At 37.6% G+C, this 20,905-nt stretch overlaps 1 protein-coding gene across 1 annotated transcript; it reads left to right on the top strand.

The window, feature by feature from the left end:
* The first annotated feature begins 3,606 nt into the window (after positions 1–3,606).
* On the top strand, positions 3,607–20,200 carry TNFSF13B (TNF superfamily member 13b). Its single transcript, XM_042867449.1, has 7 exons — positions 3,607–3,785; positions 8,553–8,965; positions 9,045–9,150; positions 16,750–16,806; positions 17,121–17,233; positions 17,329–17,479; positions 19,167–20,200. The coding sequence occupies exons 2-7, from the start codon at positions 8,639–8,641 to the stop codon at positions 19,277–19,279; spliced, it is 867 nt and encodes a 288-aa protein (XP_042723383.1). The 5' UTR covers positions 3,607–3,785; positions 8,553–8,638; the 3' UTR covers positions 19,280–20,200.
* The last annotated feature ends 705 nt before the right edge of the window (positions 20,201–20,905 follow it).

Consider the following 20,905-nt stretch of genomic DNA (forward strand, 5'->3'; position numbering starts at 1 on the left):
CTTCAGTAGTTATGCCTCCAATTTTTTTACATGGAATTAGATATTATGTGGACATGCATGTTGTCAAGATTACAGATAATGATACTTATTTTATTATAAGCACTTCAATATCACCCTTTCTATTTTTTTTTTTTTTCTTTTTTAAACAAGCATACATACCAGAATTTGCTTCTAACTCTGGTAAGTATATTTTGTCATTCTATTACTAAGATCTGTTCAGAAATGGTTGAAGAAGGTGTAGACACTTTTGAACCTGAAGACTTAAAATCATTGTAGACCAAGTATAGCTTAGAACTTGACAAACCATATCCTCAAATGTACAATGGTCTTCTTTTTTCAGAGATTTTTGGAGAAAAGATTTTGGTGCCATTTGATCTGGGAGGACTGAGGAGCATTCTCTTTTTGTGATGTTTTAAAAAACAGTGCTGGTTCTTCTGTCACCCATAATATATTGCTTCAGTTATTTCATAATACTTTTGAATTAAGGTGGAGGGATAAGGGAGAAAGAAAAATAAGTGGATGTGTACTGCTTTTTTCTGAAAACAAGTGATAAAGCCAAAAGAAAAGAAAAAAATTACTGGAAGACTAAATACAGATAAATAGTTGTTTCAAAAGTTGTCATAGCTTGCCATTAAACACTATTGTATTTGTCATTATATGTGAATTTCCTAAGTAAAGATTCTATTCCACTTTGCACAGATCAAATAGGCAGGCAAAAACATCAACCCAAAACACCTCCAGTTCCCTTCCAGCCTTCTGGATTATGTGGCATTTCCATACAGATGAATATTCTCGTTTGGGCCCACAGTTAACGTCAATGTCAATTGTGTGGCCTTGGGTTATAGTAAAGAGGAGCTGTTCATAGTGCACTGCATTTAAACCTTACTTTTTGTTATCAAGCCATATCTTTTCACCATAGTGTCTGCAGGACATAAAGATATCTGGTTTTACAAATACCGAGAAGATGCAGTCATCATATATGCATACTTAATGTATTCCACTTTCCATATGAGGAAGAAGCAAAAATGGGCTTAATACATCGGACGCATCCTCGTGCAGATGAATGCCTATTATCATTCTGTTTTTCATTGCATTGGCTATGAAAGCCACTGAAAGAAGACAGGAAGAAAGTAGTTATGCAAATATTCAAATGCTGTAAATATGATCTGAGGGAAAAGAAAGAAGAATCTTGTAGCTTGACAAAACAGGATTTGCTTTGTTTTGTGGTCTGTATGATGGCAACTCATGGTCGTCTTCTGTGGAAAGCCATTTTCAGACAGTACATTGCAAGAGTCATAGTAATAATTTCATATTGCCAAAAATTCTTAAGATACTATTGCATTTATTGCACTTAATTCCATTATATGTTTTCCCATACCAGTTCTCTGTTTGTGTATAAATGTTTCCCAAGTGATTGTTGTATGTGTATATATATGTTTCTAGTTTGAGAAGAGGAAGTTGATTTATTTTCACAGATTTGTAAGAAAGCCTTTCACATTGAATATGTTCATTAAAGGAATTGTCCCTTTTATAAGAGGAACTTTGTTTAAAAAAAAAAAAAAAAAAAAAAGGAAAAAAAAAAAATCCAGGAATGGTGGAGTGATGGAGCTGAACAGCTATAGCTGTAGAGTCCATGTAAGGAATCATCTAGTACAAGACCTTGTGTGTTTGGTATTAATTAGTGGAAATACTTGAGGCTTCCTGCTGACCCAAGTTTACATTCCTGGTATTTGCTTCTGAACTGTGAAATGCAGAGATAAGCTATGGTTTGAGATGGGAATGAAAGAAAAAGGTAAACTGATAAAACTGCCCTCATGTCCATTTCTCAGGTAAAATTAGAAATATAGCACAAATGCATTTGGTAGGTTATGGACAATCTCTCAGATGAAGGGCAAATGGCTTAACTATTTATATAGAATATGCATATCAGCATCTCTTAGCTAATCATTTGTGTCACCTTGAATGTTCCTAATGAAGTATACAAGGCTGAATACCAAGGTATGTTCTCCTATTAGCAAAAAGATGCAGACGCACCTCCATTTCTATTCCATAATTTAATTATTGAAAGGCATATTTTTATTTTGTTAATAACAAGTGATTTTCCTAAGGATACATCTGTCAAATGCAAAAGCAGTGCCTCCTGCACTGGTGGGATCAGCCTGGTGTATCCCACTGAGAATAATTTACAGTGCCATCCTGCTTGTATAATACAGAGTAGAATCCTGCAGAAGTGTAGATAGAGAAAGCATATTCAAGTTCTAAACAACACTCATGTTTTGAATTCAGGAATAGTCCTTTGAATAAATGATTCACGCTCTCTTATTTGATTTTTCTTTAGTGTATAGTTAATGGAAAAATGTCATAATAAAATATTCTTAAGTTTTGTAGATGAAGCATAAATGTTATTGTATATGTGCTAATTGTGGCAAAGTTTTACATTCTCATTCTAGTCTGGTTTTTACAATAAAATTAATTTTACAAAAACCACTTTTCTATTTTTATGTACTGACATATGCAATAAATTGATACATTAAAAGTGCTGTTGATGTCTTGTTCTAGTTTGTGACCTGTCTTCAGTATGAGTACAGGGTAATTTTGTATGCCTGGTCAGGGTATCATTTTCAGTTGCCAGGGCACATGAAATAGTCATCTCTGTTGTTAGAGGTGACATTTGTGAGAAGTTATTACAAATAGGAGGGAAGATAAATTAACTGTCTATTTCTAAGCTTTGTCACATTTTTGCTTTCACAAAGCATTAGTAAGTAAATAAAAGTGATGGTAGCCCTTCATGGCTTTCTGTCACTTTTTGCCTTTCAGGACTTCTTTTTTATCTGGAGAGCTGAGAGTTGGTCTGAACATGTCGCCTAGGAAATATTTTTCATTGTGTTTCTCATTATTGTTAATGAGCATTAATGAGCATTAAATCCTTTGCTGGACCCTTTTCAAGGTCTTAGTTTTAGACTTTTTAAAGAGTTCTCTTTCTGTAAGTAGATAAGAAAAATAAACTGAGTATTTTCTGGAAGTGTGCTGAAAGCATTAGTGTGATTCATTTGTTATGGTTCCACTTGAGTGGGGACAGAATAACTCTCCTCTGTCTTGAAGAATGGCAGTTTTCTTTCCTCTGAAAATAATGCAGAGTAAGAGCAGCCTTGTTTTTAATGCATTACAGAGCTTGGTTTCACTCATAACAGTGAGCTTAGGATAGACAGTATATTTGTCTTAAGTGATGAGCTGAACAATGCTATGCTGCAAAGACACAGTAACTGTGTTCTAGCCCAAGTTCCAGAGAGATGTTTCTGCTAGTTTTGACAAGCAGCTAGGAAGCAGATTTTGCTGCTTGAAGATGGAAAGAAAGGAAGTTCTACAGCTGTTCTGCGTTATGCTTACGTCTGGTGTGGGGTAATTATTTACAAGAAGACAAAGTAAAAGGTCAGGCAGAATATTGTCCCTTTCAGTCCTTGAGGATTCAGGAACAGTGTAGCAAATAGATGCAGCTATGGAGAAATGCTGTGATTTGAAAATATTTGGATTCCCATCCTGTTCCATCTATTAAGCGTCCACAAATTTCATCAGCAGAATAGCAACCATTCCCATGTGAAGGGCCATGGCTCTCTGTTTACTTTGCTGCCATACAGATGCATTTCTAGCCCATCTGTGTAAAATCTGTCAAGTTGCATAGTGTCAAAGAGCTGGAGATACACTCCGTGTTGCTAGTTACCCAAACCAGTGAGGCTACGAGACAAGTGAGCTACAGCTGTATGACAGAGCTCCTTTTGCTCCGTGCAGTAAGAAAGAATTACTATAGCATCATGGGGGGAGCGGGTGAGGAGGAGTTAAGGTGCTATAGTATATAATTGTGTGTGCTTTGGTTTTTTTGAGTTTTTTTTTGTTTTGTTTTGTTTTGTTTTGCTGTTTTTTTCTTCTTTTTAATTATATATTTGATTTTATTCTATTCTTTGTTCTGTTGCGTATTTTAAGAGACACCTACAGGAATTGCTTTTCCTTTCTGTGATGTTTCCTACCCTCTTTGAAAGCACTGTAATAGCCATGCAAATAGTAATGATGGTTGCAAGTCTGTTGAATGTTTGCTTCGTGTAAAATCAGATAAGATTTAAAACGTTTGCATAACACATCCTCTACTTGTAATGTATTCAATAGTTTCCTAAGCTTTAATTGAGTGTAAATACTCAGCCACATGTAAATCCTGGCTGATAGCTGGAGGAACTTAGTCCTTAAGGATAATGTATGCTGTTTCAGATTGCTGTCTATAAACGATCTTAATACAGATAACTGTAACAGCAGAAAGCTGTCCTACAGGATTTATTCTAAAATCTCCGCAATAGTTGACCCTTTCCTCCATCATCAGAAAGGACTTGAAATGCATATGCTTTGCTTATTCTGTACTCTATCTGTTCAGTCCTGTCTTCTGTAGTATGGCAAGTGCCGTAGTTGGTTTCTTTTTGCAATAGCCACAGGGACCAGTTCTATTTTGTGGCTGTTTCAGAAGTATATTGGACCTCTATTAAGAAATGTACTCTTAATATGATCACTGATATTGGCTGGATCTCTATGTTGCATCTGTACAACCTCCCTGTTAGAAACTGAACATTTAATTAAATTTCTTTTAAAGTATTTTAAGTATTTAAACATTTGAGTAATAATTTTAAGTAAATTTACATTTCTTCAATAAGCTTTTTCTTTTCTTTTTTTCTTTCTTTTTTTCTTTTAAATCCAGGTCTTCTTACTCAAATCATCTGCTTCTCTTTTTTACATTAAACTTCATTATCAGATTTTCTTCCCTCTCAAAGCAGAAGATGCTTTTTGTGGTTAAAGTACAGTGTTGGATTTCAGGAAATCAAGGGTTCAGTTTCTGGTTCAACCACAAATTTCCTGTGCAATCGCACACTATCTCTGCTTTGGTTCCCCACCGATGTAATGATGATGTTTTACACATTTACAGGTTAGCAGGGCCCATCTTGACCTTTTAATCAGATATTCCGTGTACTGGAAATGAAAGAATTTAGCTGTTTGCAGAAATTACAGAGTTTGTTTCAGCTGTAATCTCTCAGAAGTCTAGCCAGTCTTCATTTTCTTGAAGATCCAACCTAGCAAATATTTCCTAGCAAAACACCCTCACCATTAATAATCTTCAGAGGTCAAATTTTGGGGTTTTTTTTAAATATTATTTTTACCCCTTCTTAGTTTGACTTATACCCTCGAGAAACTTATAAATGTGGTACTAAGAAACATGGTTGGTGGTAGGTGGAAGGTTGAACTAGATGATCTTAGAGATCTTTTCCAACTTTTATGATTCTATCTCGTGCTCTTTCTCCCAAAAGTAAAAGTCTGGGTTCAGTACAATTTTTAGACCAGCTAATCCAATTTCTAAATAAGTTTCTTTGGTGAAATTTAGAAAAGTCTCTTACCCTGTGTTTAACATAGATCATTATTTGGATTAAGGTGGCACTGAATGGTTGGAATGCTCTGTGAATCAGCCATACTGCACATGTAGAATAGGCCATATTTTCAGAATAGCTTTATTTTAAAAATTTAATCCTATTTATTTCCAGTGTTGTATGGCCAGGAGTAGACTACTGCAGTTTACTGCGGTGGCATTTTATTTTCTGGAAATCATTTGGAAAAAGGTGCTCTGAAGTGAGCTTGTGGTGGCCACTTGTTGCCCTAAGGCTTTACTGCAGGGATTTGTAGCACAGTGCATGCATCCTAAGCTCAAACAGTTAACATGGCACAAACTTCTGCACCAGAGCTTTCAAGAGGCAGGCTGCTAACCACGGAGTGAATGCCCTTTCTGTCATAAGCTCATTCTGACATGTACAGTCATTCTGGACTTTTGTTCTGACCCATCTTCGCTGTTAAGTGCAGTGCAGATTAGTTAAAAGCACAGCTACGGCTGCCTCTTATTTTAGCACAGTATTTTGCTCCACTATGTATATCCAAATGCTCCACTTCTGTTACAACATGGAAATCCTATTGAGAGCTCGTGTTCAGAGGGAGTCAACACCCTCTCACGTCTCCTAATGGGCAGTCCTAATCTGAGCACCCCACTTTACTAATACTGTGACTTAAGGAGCTGAAGAAACTGCATCTCACACCTGCCTTAAAGCAATGCCGGTAAGGTTAACAGAACAGGAAGGTTAACAGAAGCTTACTGGCATTTTTAAGGCAAGTGTGAGGCCTGCTGTGCTGCGCTGTGACAGGACCTGGCCCAAGGCACAAGCTGCCCATGAAATCCACGTGCTTGGCCCTGAAGCCAGCATACTTGTTTGTTTTCTAAACTCAACTTTCTGAAATGTTGTTCTGATGCCTTTCGAGGCCTAAAAAAGCTTTGCTTTACTATGATAAAATGTTAAATTGTACAACTATGTAAGTATATAAGGCAGTCTGTGCTTTTTTTCCCCCATGACTGATGTCTCACTGCTATTGTTCCGCTGCATTTCTGTCTCTGCAAAATTCATCAGCAGTTGGGTTTCCCTTCTCATCACTTAAATGCTTGTGAAACTGTAGAACAGCATGCCATCAAAACCAGACTGATCCCTTTGATACTTGAATAGAAACACCTGTTGAATTAAGAACTTGCAATGTGTGGGTTGTTCTGATTTGCCTCCTCTCCCCCTTGAAGCTCTCATCTGTCAGAATGATGAGCAAGCCGAAACCAGATGTCTTACAGAAGACCTCTGTGTCACTGCAATTATATTGTCAGCCCAAATAGCGAACCCCTTTAAAGATGTGGGAGCAGGAAACAGCCTATTTGCTGTAGAAGTAATGAGATTGATGTTAATTACATACCTGTCAGCTATTTTCTTGTATGTTAATGACCACAGAGACCTGACTGGCAGATTTATTCCCAGTATTCCTGGACAGCTAGTTATGACTTTCATTTTCTCAATTTGTTTCATTTTCTCATGTAGCGTGCCTTTTCTGGCTGACATATTATATTTGGCACACAGTAATAGAATGGTAACATTCTCATGTCCAGTGATACTTCAAAGCACATCTGTTTAATTCTGATAACTTATTATTAGAGCTTATTCGGTGCCAAAACCTACCTTAATACATCTTAAATTTCCTTCAAAATGTACCATTTACACCTTAGCCTTGAAAACAGATACAGACAGATACAGGGTATGGTATGGTATTCCACTCTCATTCCACTGTATACTGGTGTCACTTTTCAAGGTATGCAGGCATCTTCCAGAAGCACATTAAGGTATGTGGTATGCATTTCTTTTTTTCTCTCCTTTTAGGAAAATAATGACTAGTCCATGCAGGATATTAAATAATTGTTAGAGGTGGCAAAGCAAGGAAAAGAATACCTTGGATTGCAATGGGAGTTGATAAAACTTTTAATGACACCAATTTCCCACAGTCTTAAGAAACAGATGTAGGAGAGGCTACCTAATTTTATTTTTTTTCTTTTGCTTTATTTCTGTTCCTTTTTTCTCCTTCCCAACAGTATCAGCTTGATCTGAACTGTTCTGACAGGTAGGGTCAGAAGATGCAGCTCACTTGCACAGTATTTGAACAGACCTTTAAAAGCTCTCTCTTTCTCATGCAGTTAAAGTCTACCTATGTGTTTGGGATGTTTTAGTAGAAGAAAAGAATTCCTTATGCAGGAGTTTAAGATGGAAGGATCAGTAAAATCTTAAAAAGAGATTAACTGAGGCCATCCACAGAGGATTCATCTGAAAAACTTTAGTGTGCATGTTTAATATTGCCTTTTCAAAATTCTCTAAGCATTATTTTCCTTCTACACCCATTGGTTCTTCTTTCTCCCCGTTCTTCTTCTCCCTCTCTAATTGCTTCTTATTTTCTAGTTTTCCCCTTCCTTCTAGGTCTCCTCTCCCTCACTCTCTGTCCGCATGAGCATCAGCACAAGTCCTCGAATTCCACAGTGGGGTCTCATTTATCAGATTAGTTTGTTCAGAAGCCATCCTTTCCAAGCACATGATGAATTGAACTGCAGACTCTGCCACTTCATATGCTTGAGAGACCAGTAAATTGTTATTCACACCTGAGAATATTTTTCACCATTGTGTTTAGGAAAACAGAAAACTCGGTATTTCGATAAATTGCCACTCTGTAAGCTTACAGTCACTTCAGATATGTATGCATATATATATAATATTATATACATATATGTATATACTTACAGGCGTGCATAACGTCATATGCTTATCTCTTTTCAGTAGCACTCAGAGATATGCTGCAAAGAAACCTTACGTTGTTTCTGCACTTCTAGATAAGGTTTTAAATACCCATGGTACCAGTCATGCCTAAATTTAAAGATAATGGGAAATGGTGAAAGCAAGTTGCCACAAAAATAAATAGCTGAAAATGAAAGGAGGAAGGCAGACTGAGCAAGCAGCTCATCAGAAAGTACTCACTGCCACAATGCAGTGCGGAAAGAAGAAAGCTAAACGGAGACTGAATCAGATGTTCGCTCTGTACATTAGGTTTAATGGTTGTATCAACGGCTTCATATGACAGGAAATGATCTGGGCGTTTTGTTCACTTATTCTGGATGCCCTTAGTTTCACAGAGCAGCGGGTAACATGGATTGCACCACGGAAGGGGACAGCTGAACTCTCCCTCTGGCTTTAGTGAGGAAAGAGCAGCGATGAAATCCGTGGACTGTGTGCACGTCATCCAGCAGAAGGATACCGCCTCCTCTCCCTCTGGCCCCCCCGGTGCTGCTTCAGGCACCACGGGACTTTTTTCTGTCACATTCCTGTGGCTTGCAATGCTCCTGTCCTCTTGTCTTGCAGCAGTGTCTCTTTACCATGCTATCACCCTGAAAACAGAGCTAGAAGCTCTGCGCAGTGAGCTGATCTACAGGGTCCAGGCAAGGTCTCCGCTAGAGCAGCCACCCGTGTCCCCTGGTGACAAGAAAGCAGGTGCCCCTGTTTCTTCCTTCCTGCAAGTGTCTGCAGCTGGCGCCAGGCAGGTAAGCTTACGTGATGGCTGCAGGGGATGAACTTGCAGGAGATGGGTTGCTCATATTGACTGCTGTCTGTCCCTGCTAGGAGAACAGGCTGCCTGGCCCTAGCCCAGCTGAAAGTCTCCAAAAGGAAATCTGGGACGGGGGCAGAAACAGGGGGAGAAGGTCTGTTGTCCACGCAGAAGAAACAGGTAAATAGCACTGGGCAGAGTGGGAGGGGATGCTGCAGCTGGTTGCTTTCTGGAGACAAGCAGCAATGCTTGGCTCGCATCTCCTGTAAGCTGAGTACTGCTCTGAAAGCTTATTATAATTATAAAATTATAGGTAGTAATTATTAAATGATGCTATGAACTGCATGTGAACTGCATTTGCTTTGCTGACTACCACACTCTTTAAGGTACCAGATATTCCTGCTGTCTGCAGGTTGAATTTTGAACATTGGTTCCCTGTTCTTGTGACTGAAGTATTTCTCAATGATCAACAGTAGAGCTGTGTATGGCAACTTGAATTTTTTCATGTTGGAAGTTGCTTGATTCTAAATCCATCATTCGCAGTTCGGGGCAATGCTTGACTTGTTTCTCTCTGGTGAATATTAAAGAAGGAAAGCTAGTATTAAAAATTGTCAAGTCATTTTTCTGGGAAAACATCCTAAAAGAGAGAAGTAGCAATGAAGCTCCTTGACTTTAGGGAAGTAGGAGCTTTCAAAGAGAAAGGCTAGCTTATACCTGTCTGAAAAGGCAGACTACAAAGATTAGAATCATCTTTGCATAAAACCATCTATTAATATAATTAACAAAGCTAATAAAGGCATGCCCATGCAATAAGGCTAATACTATGGCATTTTTAAAAGGTGCTGTAGCAAATATCAAATACTGTGCTCTATAAAACACCTCTGATGTATATTATAATGTTGATGTATTTAATGGGATAGAATTGTTTTCTCCAAGAGTACAATTCCTCCTTTTTTTTTTTTTTTTTTTTTTTTTGCCTTTCCAAATACACTGATGTACAATAAAATGAAACGTTGAATTTCAACATAGCAGTTTGCATACTCTAATTACCCTGAATGTAAGTAAAAATGTTCCTGAGTTGCTAAATCAGTTCAGTCTCCTTAGATACTTTTAGACTGTTTTGACTGATGGAAGCTGATATCTTGAATTACTGATTAAGGGTAAAATGAAATAATTTGTAGCTAAAGACTAAATTAGAGTTTGCTTAAAATGTATTTTTGATTAATTAATGTGAAATGTTAGGATTCAGAGAGCTAACTGAAATTTAAATTCTATAGCACAATCACTCTATGAACCTCCAAGTCTCTCAGAAGAGAATATTCATTTAGAATATGACTTAAATTCCATAGGCTCAAATGCAGTTTATTCTATTACGTTAGTAATCATTGGTCCAGGGTCTTGGTTAACAGTGATTTCGCAAATAAGATTGAAGACGAGATTGCTTCAATCATTTTTCTTGAAGCTTGTTTATTGCTGTGGTAGTCGCAGAGCCTCCCCACCCTAGTGCCTCCCAAATAAAAACTTGTCAACTTTTATACCTAAATCACAACTACCACTAAACATAAGGAGGCTTGTCTTCTTTTAAATGAATGTTGCAGGCATTAGCAATCTGCAAGTTATTCTGTTCCCTTCACAGTAGCTTTCATCTTCATTCTTACTGCTATTTGAGAGTGCACGGGGGAGAGGAAAGTTTTGGGTTCCTCAGCTCTGCTGCTTGCAGGCTTAAAATTCTTCTCCCCAGGCAACCGCCTCTGACAATATCCATACATCTGAGCCTCTAATTAAGCTTTCAAATTAATGTATATGGGTAACATGGATATGGATAAATATGGACATTTATTCTAAACAGAAAACCTGCATAGGCTGATCTACTACAAAACTGTTTCCTAGCACAGTTATCCAAATATCTTGCTTTGTATACAAATAAATGAAAAAGAATTATGTTACAAATCTTCCACTTACATAAAAGTGGCCACAAGTTACAATTTTAATTAAAATGACAATGGAACAAAAATAGATCCAATGCAATGCTGTTCTTTCATATTTTTATAGGCTAGTTGTTAGTCAGTGTTCATGAATAAAAGTATTAGTCATCAGTATTTGTACATTTTGTGTCTTGAGAAAATTTCCAGCACAAGTATTTTGAAGGAATGCTTTTTGAGCATTAGTTCCAAATAAAACTGTACAGTTAGCAGCCAGAACAAGAGTTTTTGATACAATGAGTGGGAGGTAGTGGGGGATTATTAATATGCAGACAGATAGATCATCTAACCACTTCTAGCAGATGTCATATGAGGACTGTTAGGAACAGAGACACTTTTTCTTTTTTGCCTGTCTTTTTTAAAATTTTGCCGGTAGAGGAAAGCTGGAACAGAAACCCCTCCTGTTTCCTTGTGACCTTGTCACAATTACTTTGTGACATTGCCTAGCCAGCATGCTGCTGTCTGAGATGTTCTTAAGTTAAGTTCTTCAGTCCAGGATCAAAATACAGGTCTCATTACTCAAGGCAGTTCAGAGTACAAAGTTTAATTTGCACACTCTCTAGGTGTCTAGCTCTGATCATCACTACATGTTCTGATTCCCAGTCAGCTAGGAAGGTGAGCATCAGGTCTTCTGTAAAGTTAAATTCAGGAAAAGTTCTGCTTTGATCAGATCAGGGCGCCTGTGGTTGTTTACTTCAGGATATTGAGGTTATCCGTTTCAAACAGTATGACTGTCTATATGGAAGGAACTGAAGAGAAATCCAAAGTTCACAAAGCAAGGAAAGAGGACAAGCCAGCAATTGACTTGGTAATTTTTCACTAGCAGTTCTCAAGTTCTTCTCCCGTGTCACTTGCACTCACACAAAACAACTAATGTCATAAAAGCATAGGGTATAAATTGTGAGAAGGCATCGCCTTTGCCACTGTTCTTTCACAATTGCTTTATGGCAAATTGGTATATTTCCATCCACAGAGTGGTACATTTTCTGGTTAGAACCAGTTGGACTTTATTTTTTTTCATAGAATCATGGAATCACAGAATGATTTAGGTTGGTAAGGTCCTGAATGCCCACCCAGTTCCAAGCCCCTGCTATTGGCAGGGACATCTCCCACCAGGTCAGGCTGCCCATGGCCCTATCCAACCTGACCTTGAACACCTCCAGTGACATGACAGGTCTCCGTGACAGAGGGATGGCATGAACTTTTATGGATGGAACTTGATTTCAGAGATCTTTCAGTCAGAAAAGCTAACATTTTCTTACTAGCCTTAAAAAAATGTTGCATGAAATTCCCTCACCAAATACTCAAATTACTTCTTATTTGGCTGTTCAAAGAGGGGAAACATAAGAGTTCTCTTTTTATTTTTTAATATATACATTTTTAAAAGCTTACTTCTTGAAAGACGTTATTCTTTTTAGTTTCTGCTGACAACAGGCCATCTCTAAAGGAAGTATGCCCTTCAGTGAGAAAGGGTAGAAAATGACTTTACTCACTGCTTGCAATTTTACTTGAAGGATTCCATCAACTGAATGAATGAATCAGTGTTGTGTATTATGCAGACTGCTGTGCAATCTAAAACACACAGGATATTTTCTACTGCATAGTAGAAATCTATATAAACTATTCTTAAATGTTAGTAAATTATTCCTTACTACACTGATTCTAACATGTTACTGGTGACTCTAGTCACCAGTAACTACACACACTAAAGATCAAAATAATGCTACCAGTACTTCAAAGACATCGAAGATCTGGGTCACATTTGTTAATGCAATTTTGATGCTGGGATTGATTTAATCCGTGATTAATGACACAAAAAGACTTGTTGATAAAAAAGTAATAAATAAACTAGTCTATAAACCTGCACAAGCAGAAAGAAAAGGAAGATATCTAATGATAAGAAATGAATAACCTGAGGGAAGAAAAGCTGCACATCATCCAAGAACATGCATATCATTTATAAATTAAATTATCTAGTATTTAAGCATGTTTCAGGAAGTCAACAAAGAACAGACCATGACCAAAGAAGGAACCTAAGCAAGCAGGTCTGTTTTTTAAAGTTCAGATTTTTTTTAAATTATATTTTGCTTCAGCAAAACTTGAGGTGGGTTTCTCAGGCCTCGGATACTGAAGCTTAAAAATTTATGTGCAAGTTTGCATATAACAAACTTGCTGTTTTCTTTGAATGGATTATGGAGTTAGATTGCAAGGTATTAAAAAGGCTATGGAAGTTAAACGATTCAAAAACCTGCCTGGGAGGGGGGATTTGTCCTCACGGATATCGTGTCTTAAATTAGGCAGATATGCAGAAAGCTCAGTTCTTATCCTTCTACAAAAGATAGCTCTTTTTTTTTTTTCAGAGCTGTGGTTACATCGCTCAGATGGTGGAGAACACATCCCTTCATATGCTAGTTGTGGTTTATAAGGGCATCTGGAGGCATAAACTTCTTCAGAATTGGTCGTTTTGTTCATGGAAGAAGATTCTGAAATGTTTTTCTCCCACCCACACACTGCAGCACAGTTTACATCACAAGAAAAGAATTCCCATCAAAGCAAAACTTCTGTCTGAAATCAAGAGGTCAGGGCACACCGACCTCCTGCTATTCTAGGTACACGTTGTTTTGTACGGTGAATCCTCCCAGTGATGCTCACTTTAGATACTTTTTATACATTTTTAAGAAGTATTTTACTAGTTATGTTTTCTGCTTACATTATTAAGTGTCCCCAAATACTTCAGACTACAAAACTGACATTCAGGTTTGATCTACACTGAACTGAAGGATGTTCAGGTTGAGCTTTTTATTTACTCAGCTCTGTAGTGATAGTAAATATTCAAGTCATATTTGCTCATATATATATATATATTATGTTGTACTTCAGGTAAGACCTGGGTCTTTCTAGGAATTTTTAACATTTCTTAACAACATCAGTATTTTTACTGAAAATTCCTATTACTTTCCCCAGAAAATAAACTTTGTATATCCATTTTTTATGTTCTATGTTTTTTTATGTTTTATGTTTAATAAGTGGTAAACTTGTTTGCTTTGAATTTGTTTCAATGAATTATTTAACTTTAAGCACATATATAGTTCCACCGAGGTCAAAGTGAAGTACTTGTATCTGTGATTGGAAATAGTTATGGGTTAGAAATGGCTTCTGAGCAATTGTTTTTAAAGCATGTTGCTGTTCAATCCCCAAATAGTTTCTAGGAAATTACTTTTTGTGGCTTTAGATAAAATGGTCACTGTGCTGGTTTCTGTTTTCTTTATTGTCATGAATGACATTTCTATATCCATATTTCTTCCTGACAACTAAATTCACTTTATTCAGTTCAGCCTTGAAGAGTAAGGGTTCTGTGCTAACCAAAAAGATGTTTTAGGGGAGATTATACGTAGATTTGATATCGTAGAATATCCTGAGCAGAAGGAGAGCCACAAAGATCATAGAGACCAACTCCTAACTCCACACAGGAGCACCTAACGTTCAAACCCAATGTTTGAAAGCACGGTCCAAATGCCCCCTGAACTCCAGCACTGGGGTCCGTGCCCACAGCCCTGTGCATCCCGCTCCATGCCCACGGCGCTGTGGTGCAGCCCCTTTCCCTTCCCCCAGCTGCCCTCCCCTGACAGCTCCATGCCGTTCCCTCGGGCCCTGTCGCTGTCACACAGAGCAGACATCAGATCTGTGCAGAATGCAGCAGAACTTTCAAGTGTTTAAAAATATATAAAAAAGTTCTCACACTGTACCAAACTTGCTGATTTCAATTACTGCATGGCAGTTTTCAGGAAAGATGACTAGTATTTCAGTTCTGCAATGAAACAAACACAAATCAGGATTACAAATCTTGTTTACTCTCGTTTGATTAGTGGAAATTCCAGTGACGACACTGATGAGTTCTCTTGAAAACAGGAATGAAAATTTTGATTTGGGTTGCTGAAATAGTAAGGAACCTGCATATTACCTTCACCAGAAAGGCACTTTGTTCCAAGGGGGAGTCAATGAATACCTTGTGAAATAAATTGCTTGATGTGCTTTGTTGTGCAATTCCAGAAAATCGTATTTTGTTTTTGTTTGGAAGCTTCTCTTCCAGAACATTTTGTCACAACTGAGATTTAAAAAAAATAATGAAGTATAGGACTTTTTGTTGTTGTTGACTTAGCTTTCTTTTCTTGTCAAAAGGCAGGGAATCCCTGGAGGCATTCAAGGCCAGGCTGGATGTGGCTCTGGGCAGCCTGGTTGGCAATCCTGCCCACAGCAGGGGGGTTGAAACTAGTTGATCATTATGGTCCTTTTCAACCCAGGCCATTCTATGATTCTATAAATTTAGATACCTTTAAATTATTGTTTTAAAAATCCACAGATTTCTTGGCATCCTATAGGAAGGACTGATTGCCAGAATGGGAGTTTGCGAGATAGTGCTGTTAATGACAGTGGGGCTCCGTTAGGGTTCTTTGGTTCTTGAAACTTTGAAGCATTCCCACACTTGAATCTTTTCCCACTGTCTGTCAGTGCCAATGGCATGCTGTTCAGCACCTAGCCCTCCTCTGGTGTTTGCTGACATCCTCCTTGAAAGGAGACTTAGGTATGTGCAGGAGGCTGCTTTCTTCTCCAATCCTGTCATTCCGTACAGTGCAGTGAGAGGTGGGTGCCGATGAGCACATGGTTTGGCACAGGGCTGCCACTGACAGCTGTGGAAATGTGATCTCATGGAATAGGGCACTGCCCTTTATAGGAAGAGTATTTGAATCTGGCCCATAGCATTTTTATTGGAGAGAGGGGGAAAAAAAAAAAGAAAAAAAAAAAAAAGGCAAGCAAAAATAGAGTTCCAGCAATCTAAGGCAGAATTTTCTTCTTTTAACTTTGCATTTGTTTCTGAAGAGTGTAGTAAATGTGACAACTTTGCTTTCTGGCCTTCAGAATACCCCTACAAGCAGATGTTCTCATGAAAATCTACTCTATCCCTTTGTCTTTTATTCTGTATACTGACAGAAGAGGTTAGCAGATTTTTACTTTTAGTTTTTAAATATCTTCAAATCACTCTGGAGCTTTTATTTCAAAATAGCACAGTATTTTTTTCACAGCTCAATATCCTATTTACTCTTTAGCATCTTCAGCCTCTACAGTTTTGAGTAATACTTCATTTTTTTTTTGTCACATACTAAGGTATTTGTTGTCTGTGCACTTATTTACTACCAGTCATTTCTGTACTTTCCCTCTTAGTGTACAGGATGAAGGACTGAAAAATACACTGAAAGTACATCTGGATGTACTGAAAATCTGGATGGATTTTGAGAGTTTACACTTGCTATTTTTGAAATTACTCCGTAGCCAATACATATCATTAACATTTTACAGAATCCATAACTGGAAACTAATTTAAGTAATATAGTAAGTATCATTAGAAAATCCGGTATCTCTCATAGCTGACAGGGTTGGAGTCTTTTGAGCTTTTGCACTGAAAATTAACAGAGCTAACTGATCTATGTTTCTTACCTCATCTGACTTACTGCTGCATTTGTAAACTATATTAGGACCAAAGATTAAAACAGGCAAGTATGATTTATGCCAATATCTGAGGCTCACACTTACCTGCATGTTCTCTGAGAGAAGTACGCACTGCAGTATGAATTTTGTCCTGGCATGTTTAAGTAAGACCTACCTTGAAATTAGTAGAAAGATTCTGTTTTCAAATTGTTGAGACTAAGAATTTTTTTGTGTGTTCATCCTTTTTTTTTTTAATATGCAATTCAAAAGTTTATTGTGTTCTACAAATGATTTGTATGCTTTCACTTTGCAGTGCTGCAGGCCTGCTTGCAACTGATTGCAGACAGCAAAAGTGATATCCAACAGAAAGGTAGGAATATATTCCATGGTTGATAGCTAACTTTTCCATGCCTTAGCTCTCTTCCCTATTTTAGCTAGCTTCAAAGCAATAAATGAGTTATCTGGCCTGATTTAAAAATAAATTAATAAAATAAAATAATGCAGTCTCTGCATCTGGACGGTTCTTGCAAATATCCTCTTTTAAGGGGGAAATCCAGTGAGACTGGAAGTCTTAACTGAAAGTCAGCTTTCTTAACTTTTGGCAGATGAAAACTAGGGAAGTGAATTTGTGGGTTGGTGTTCTATTTTGTTTTTTGATTACTTCAAAATCCTTATTTCTTTTAGATGATTCAAGCATTGTCCCTTGGCTTCTGAGCTTTAAGCGTGGAACAGCTCTGGAAGAACAGGGAAATAAAATAGTGATCAAAGAAACAGGATATTTTTTCATATATGGCCAGGTAAGAAAGCTCAATTCACTTCAGCATCTGGCTTTTAAAGGATTTCTAATGTCTCCATACAAAATGTTTGAGGTCTGTACCTCTTCATCCTGCAGGTTTTATATACTGATACAACATTTGCAATGGGACATCTAATACAGAGGAAGAAAGCTCACGTGTTTGGTGATGATCTCAGCTTGGTCACATTATTTCGTTGCATCCAAAATATGCCACAGTCTTATCCGAATAATTCTTGCTATACTGCTGGTAAACATCTAAATTTTTTCTTTCTGTCGTTGGCAAATAAACTGTATTAAATGGAATCTGCAGTGGTGGGTGATTAAAGATTGTGGGAGTTATAAAGAAAATGAACTGCATTCACGGAGCCAGTCAATTGCAAAACTGCAGAATACTTTTGAAAAGTATGGCTTTATATAAAGCCTCAACAGTTGGACTTGATCCATGTAATTACATGACCTCAGCAATTCCCCTCTCTCCATTAACCTTATACAATGCTTGGATACTTTGGTGCTTTCACAGTTAAATGCCTGAAGCAGACAAAAGGACTACATGCTGTCCTAGAAGAAAACTGAGCTTAAGTATTGAATTCTTCGTTTGAGTATGCCAGTAAAATATTTAGGAGCACACTTGAATTTTAGCCACCCAATTTTTACACACCTCGCTTTTCAAGAATGTTCATTATCAGCTTAAATCTCTATTCCTAATAATTTTACTACTGCAGATTTATTATTTGGTTAGATGAAAAAGAGTTAATTTCTGTGAAGAGATTTTTGACTGCACTAATGAGAAGCACCATAAAAGACTACCCATTAAAATATCTGATGCAAGTCCAGTAAGCTCAGTGCATAATATGTATGTATTTTCCTGCTGTAGCATTTCAGGAATTATTGTCTAGGTCTATCAAACCACGTTCAGTAGCTCTTATCTGTCTGCCTTTCTTCTTTGCTCAGGGATTTGGGGATTTTCAGCTTTGTTATTTTCTAGCAAGGTCTCTGTGAATAAAAGCCATCTTTTTTTTCAATATCTTGTGTAAAATGTGAGTAACATTCAGTAACAGGAGCTGACTGTTGGTGGCTGGATGGCACTAAACAAATGGGACTGGGAAGGAATTTTTTTTTCCCTCACAGAAATTGGGGCTGTCCAGACTTCCTGCCCCACCATCCACATATTTGGACACCACAATTACTTTCAATTTCATGTGTTTTTTTGTCCTACCCTCGTATTATGCTCCCTACCTGCACCATTTCTTTCTTAACTAAGATCTCTACTCCATCCTGCCACTTCATGATTCTTGCTTTCCCACCACTTGCTTTCACCTGGAAAACCAAATCTTGTTGCAGCGTCTCGTGCTGTTGAGCATGTATTGCTGCAGAAGTCACCTTTGCTCCCAGTTCAGTGACTGCAGCATGAAAGCTATGTGCTTTCAGTTATCACATCAGCTGATGTGTGGCTTGAAGGAAATAGACTTCTGAGTTCTGCAGTTGCACTGGGTCACCTGATGTCTGCTAACTTCACTTGGGTTGGTAAAGCTGATGAAATCTCCCCCATAAGCGTGGGAACAGAGCCATCTAGGACCAGCAGTGCCCAGTGCTGACCTGGCTGCCACATCACCATAAGATGTGCAATCTGGGCGCACTGCAGTTATGTGATTTGGGTTTTTTTTGGCAGCGTTTGCTTAAGTGAACTGACGCACTGAGTACAGAATGGAATTGCTAAGGAAAGGAAGGTGGGTCCAGCTCCACAGAGGCTGTCAAGTGTAAGGTTTGGGTGGTCTGAACTACATAAGGTTGTGCCTAAAGATAAAACGAGCACTTGTTACAAGTAACAAGCCATGCTTAGATTTCTTTGACGATACGCAATGACGTTTTCAAGAACTTTTATGACAATAATGTCTGTGAAATATTAACTAAAAATATTCCAAATCTTTTGTCAGGCATTGCAAAATTAGAAGAAGGAGATGAGCTTCAACTTACAATACCACGAAGAAGAGCTAAAATATCCTTGGATGGAGATGGTACTTTTTTTGGTGCAGTTAGACTCCTCTGAAGCCCTTTATTTTTGTAACTATGCTTAGTGCAATTTTCTTCTTCTTCCAATGCATTTGTCAAAGAAAAAAGAAACTGAATTCTCCTATAACTGCCAATTCAGTCTCTTTCCTTCCTCCATCAGCTTCTGAAATCTATTCTTTGGTCTAATAAGCAAACCCAAAACAGGAAGTAGACCAGACGTACTTGTAAGATAAAAACGTCACGTGATTACCAGAAAGACAATTTATTTTACACAATGGGAGACTCTCAACAACAGCTGTAAGGCCGTGGTTTTTTGGCTTTGAAGTAATTTCAGTGAAGCAAATCAAAGAAAGAGTTGAACATAAAGTATAGCGTGAACACAGGACCATTCTGTTTTTATACAGAAATGGAAACCTAAAACACAATTGCATCTTACTTTGCTTTGTTTCACAAACAAACAAACAAACAAAAAGCCTTAAAAAAAAAAGCTTCTACCCTGAAGCATAGAGTACAAGGAAGGATAATGAAACTATATTATTCATCACAATAGAGTGGTGTCACCTAGTTTCTGTTTATTTTTGTTGTTTGTTTCTTAGTTTGACATAGAAATTTGTTTTGGGAAGGAAAAAAATCTAAAAGCACAGGATAATGAAGCAAAAGCTCCTAAGTATGTAGAATGGTTGCCACTGCCTTGCTTCTTCCCTGAGGACAAAAGGACATTACTAAAATCTATTAGTATTTACTAATTAAGATGAGTTTTACAGGAAATAAGATATATAAAATGCTTTAACACCTCAATCTCAGGGAATATGTGCATGCATGTATGTAAACAAGTTGAGCATAGAAAGAAACATGATGAAATTAGGCTCAGTACAGTAGGACAAATTGGATTTCTGACTTCATAATTTCTGCACTCATATATATATGTGTATTCTGTGTGTATAAATATATATATGCAGTATATATATATATAAATATGAAAGTATATACACCATATATGAGCCTTTGGCAACTAGGTATAATATATTATCTTCTTTTGGATAGCTTATCCAATGGAAATATTGCTGCATACATATTTGTTGTATTTGTCCTGCTTTTGCTATTATCCATGCAAAGGGATACTGTGAAAAATCCAACAAACATGGAACCAGCCATACAACTAATAAAATACATTTATTGCCCATAGATCTGGCCTCAATCACTAGGATAGATATAGATACTTCTGTGCAGTTTTGAAGAAGAGGCTCCAGGGACACCTGATAGTAGCTTTTCAGTCTCTTAGAGGAGGCTGTAAGGAAGAAGGGGACAGACTCTCTAGCAGAGTCTGTGGTGACAGGAGAAGAGAAAATGGTTTCAAACAAAACAAGGGGAGATTTAGACTGGATATAAAGAAGAATTTTTTTTTACAATTAGGGTGGTGAAGCACTGGCACAGGTTGCCCAGAGATGACATGGATGCCCCATCCTTGGAGACATTCAAGATCAGACTGGACAGAGCTCTGGGCAATTTTATTCAGCTGTAGGTGTCTCTGTCCATTGCGGGGTAGCTGGACTACATGACCTTTAGAGGTCCATTCCAGCTCAACATTTCTATGATTCTATGGGAAAAAAAAAGAAAAGAAAGAAAGAAAGAAAAAGAAAAAACAGGCAACCAACACAAAAGC

The sequence above is a fragment of the Lagopus leucura genome, unplaced genomic scaffold, assembly GCF_019238085.1.
Source record: "Lagopus leucura isolate 7727_CA_CO unplaced genomic scaffold, USGS_WTPT01 Super-Scaffold_100001, whole genome shotgun sequence".
Lineage (NCBI taxonomy): Eukaryota > Metazoa > Chordata > Aves > Galliformes > Phasianidae > Lagopus > Lagopus leucura.

Coding starts and splice junctions, on each gene's coding strand:
- TNFSF13B (XM_042867449.1), top strand. CDS start 8,639: ATGAAATCCGTGGACTGTGTGCACGTCATCCAGCAGAAGGATACCGCC. Junction 8,966..9,044: donor CTGCAGCTGGCGCCAGGCAG/GTAAGCTTACGT, acceptor TGTCCCTGCTAG/GAGAACAGGCTGCCTGGCCC. Junction 17,480..19,166: donor TAATTCTTGCTATACTGCTG/GTAAACATCTAA, acceptor ATCTTTTGTCAG/GCATTGCAAAATTAGAAGAA.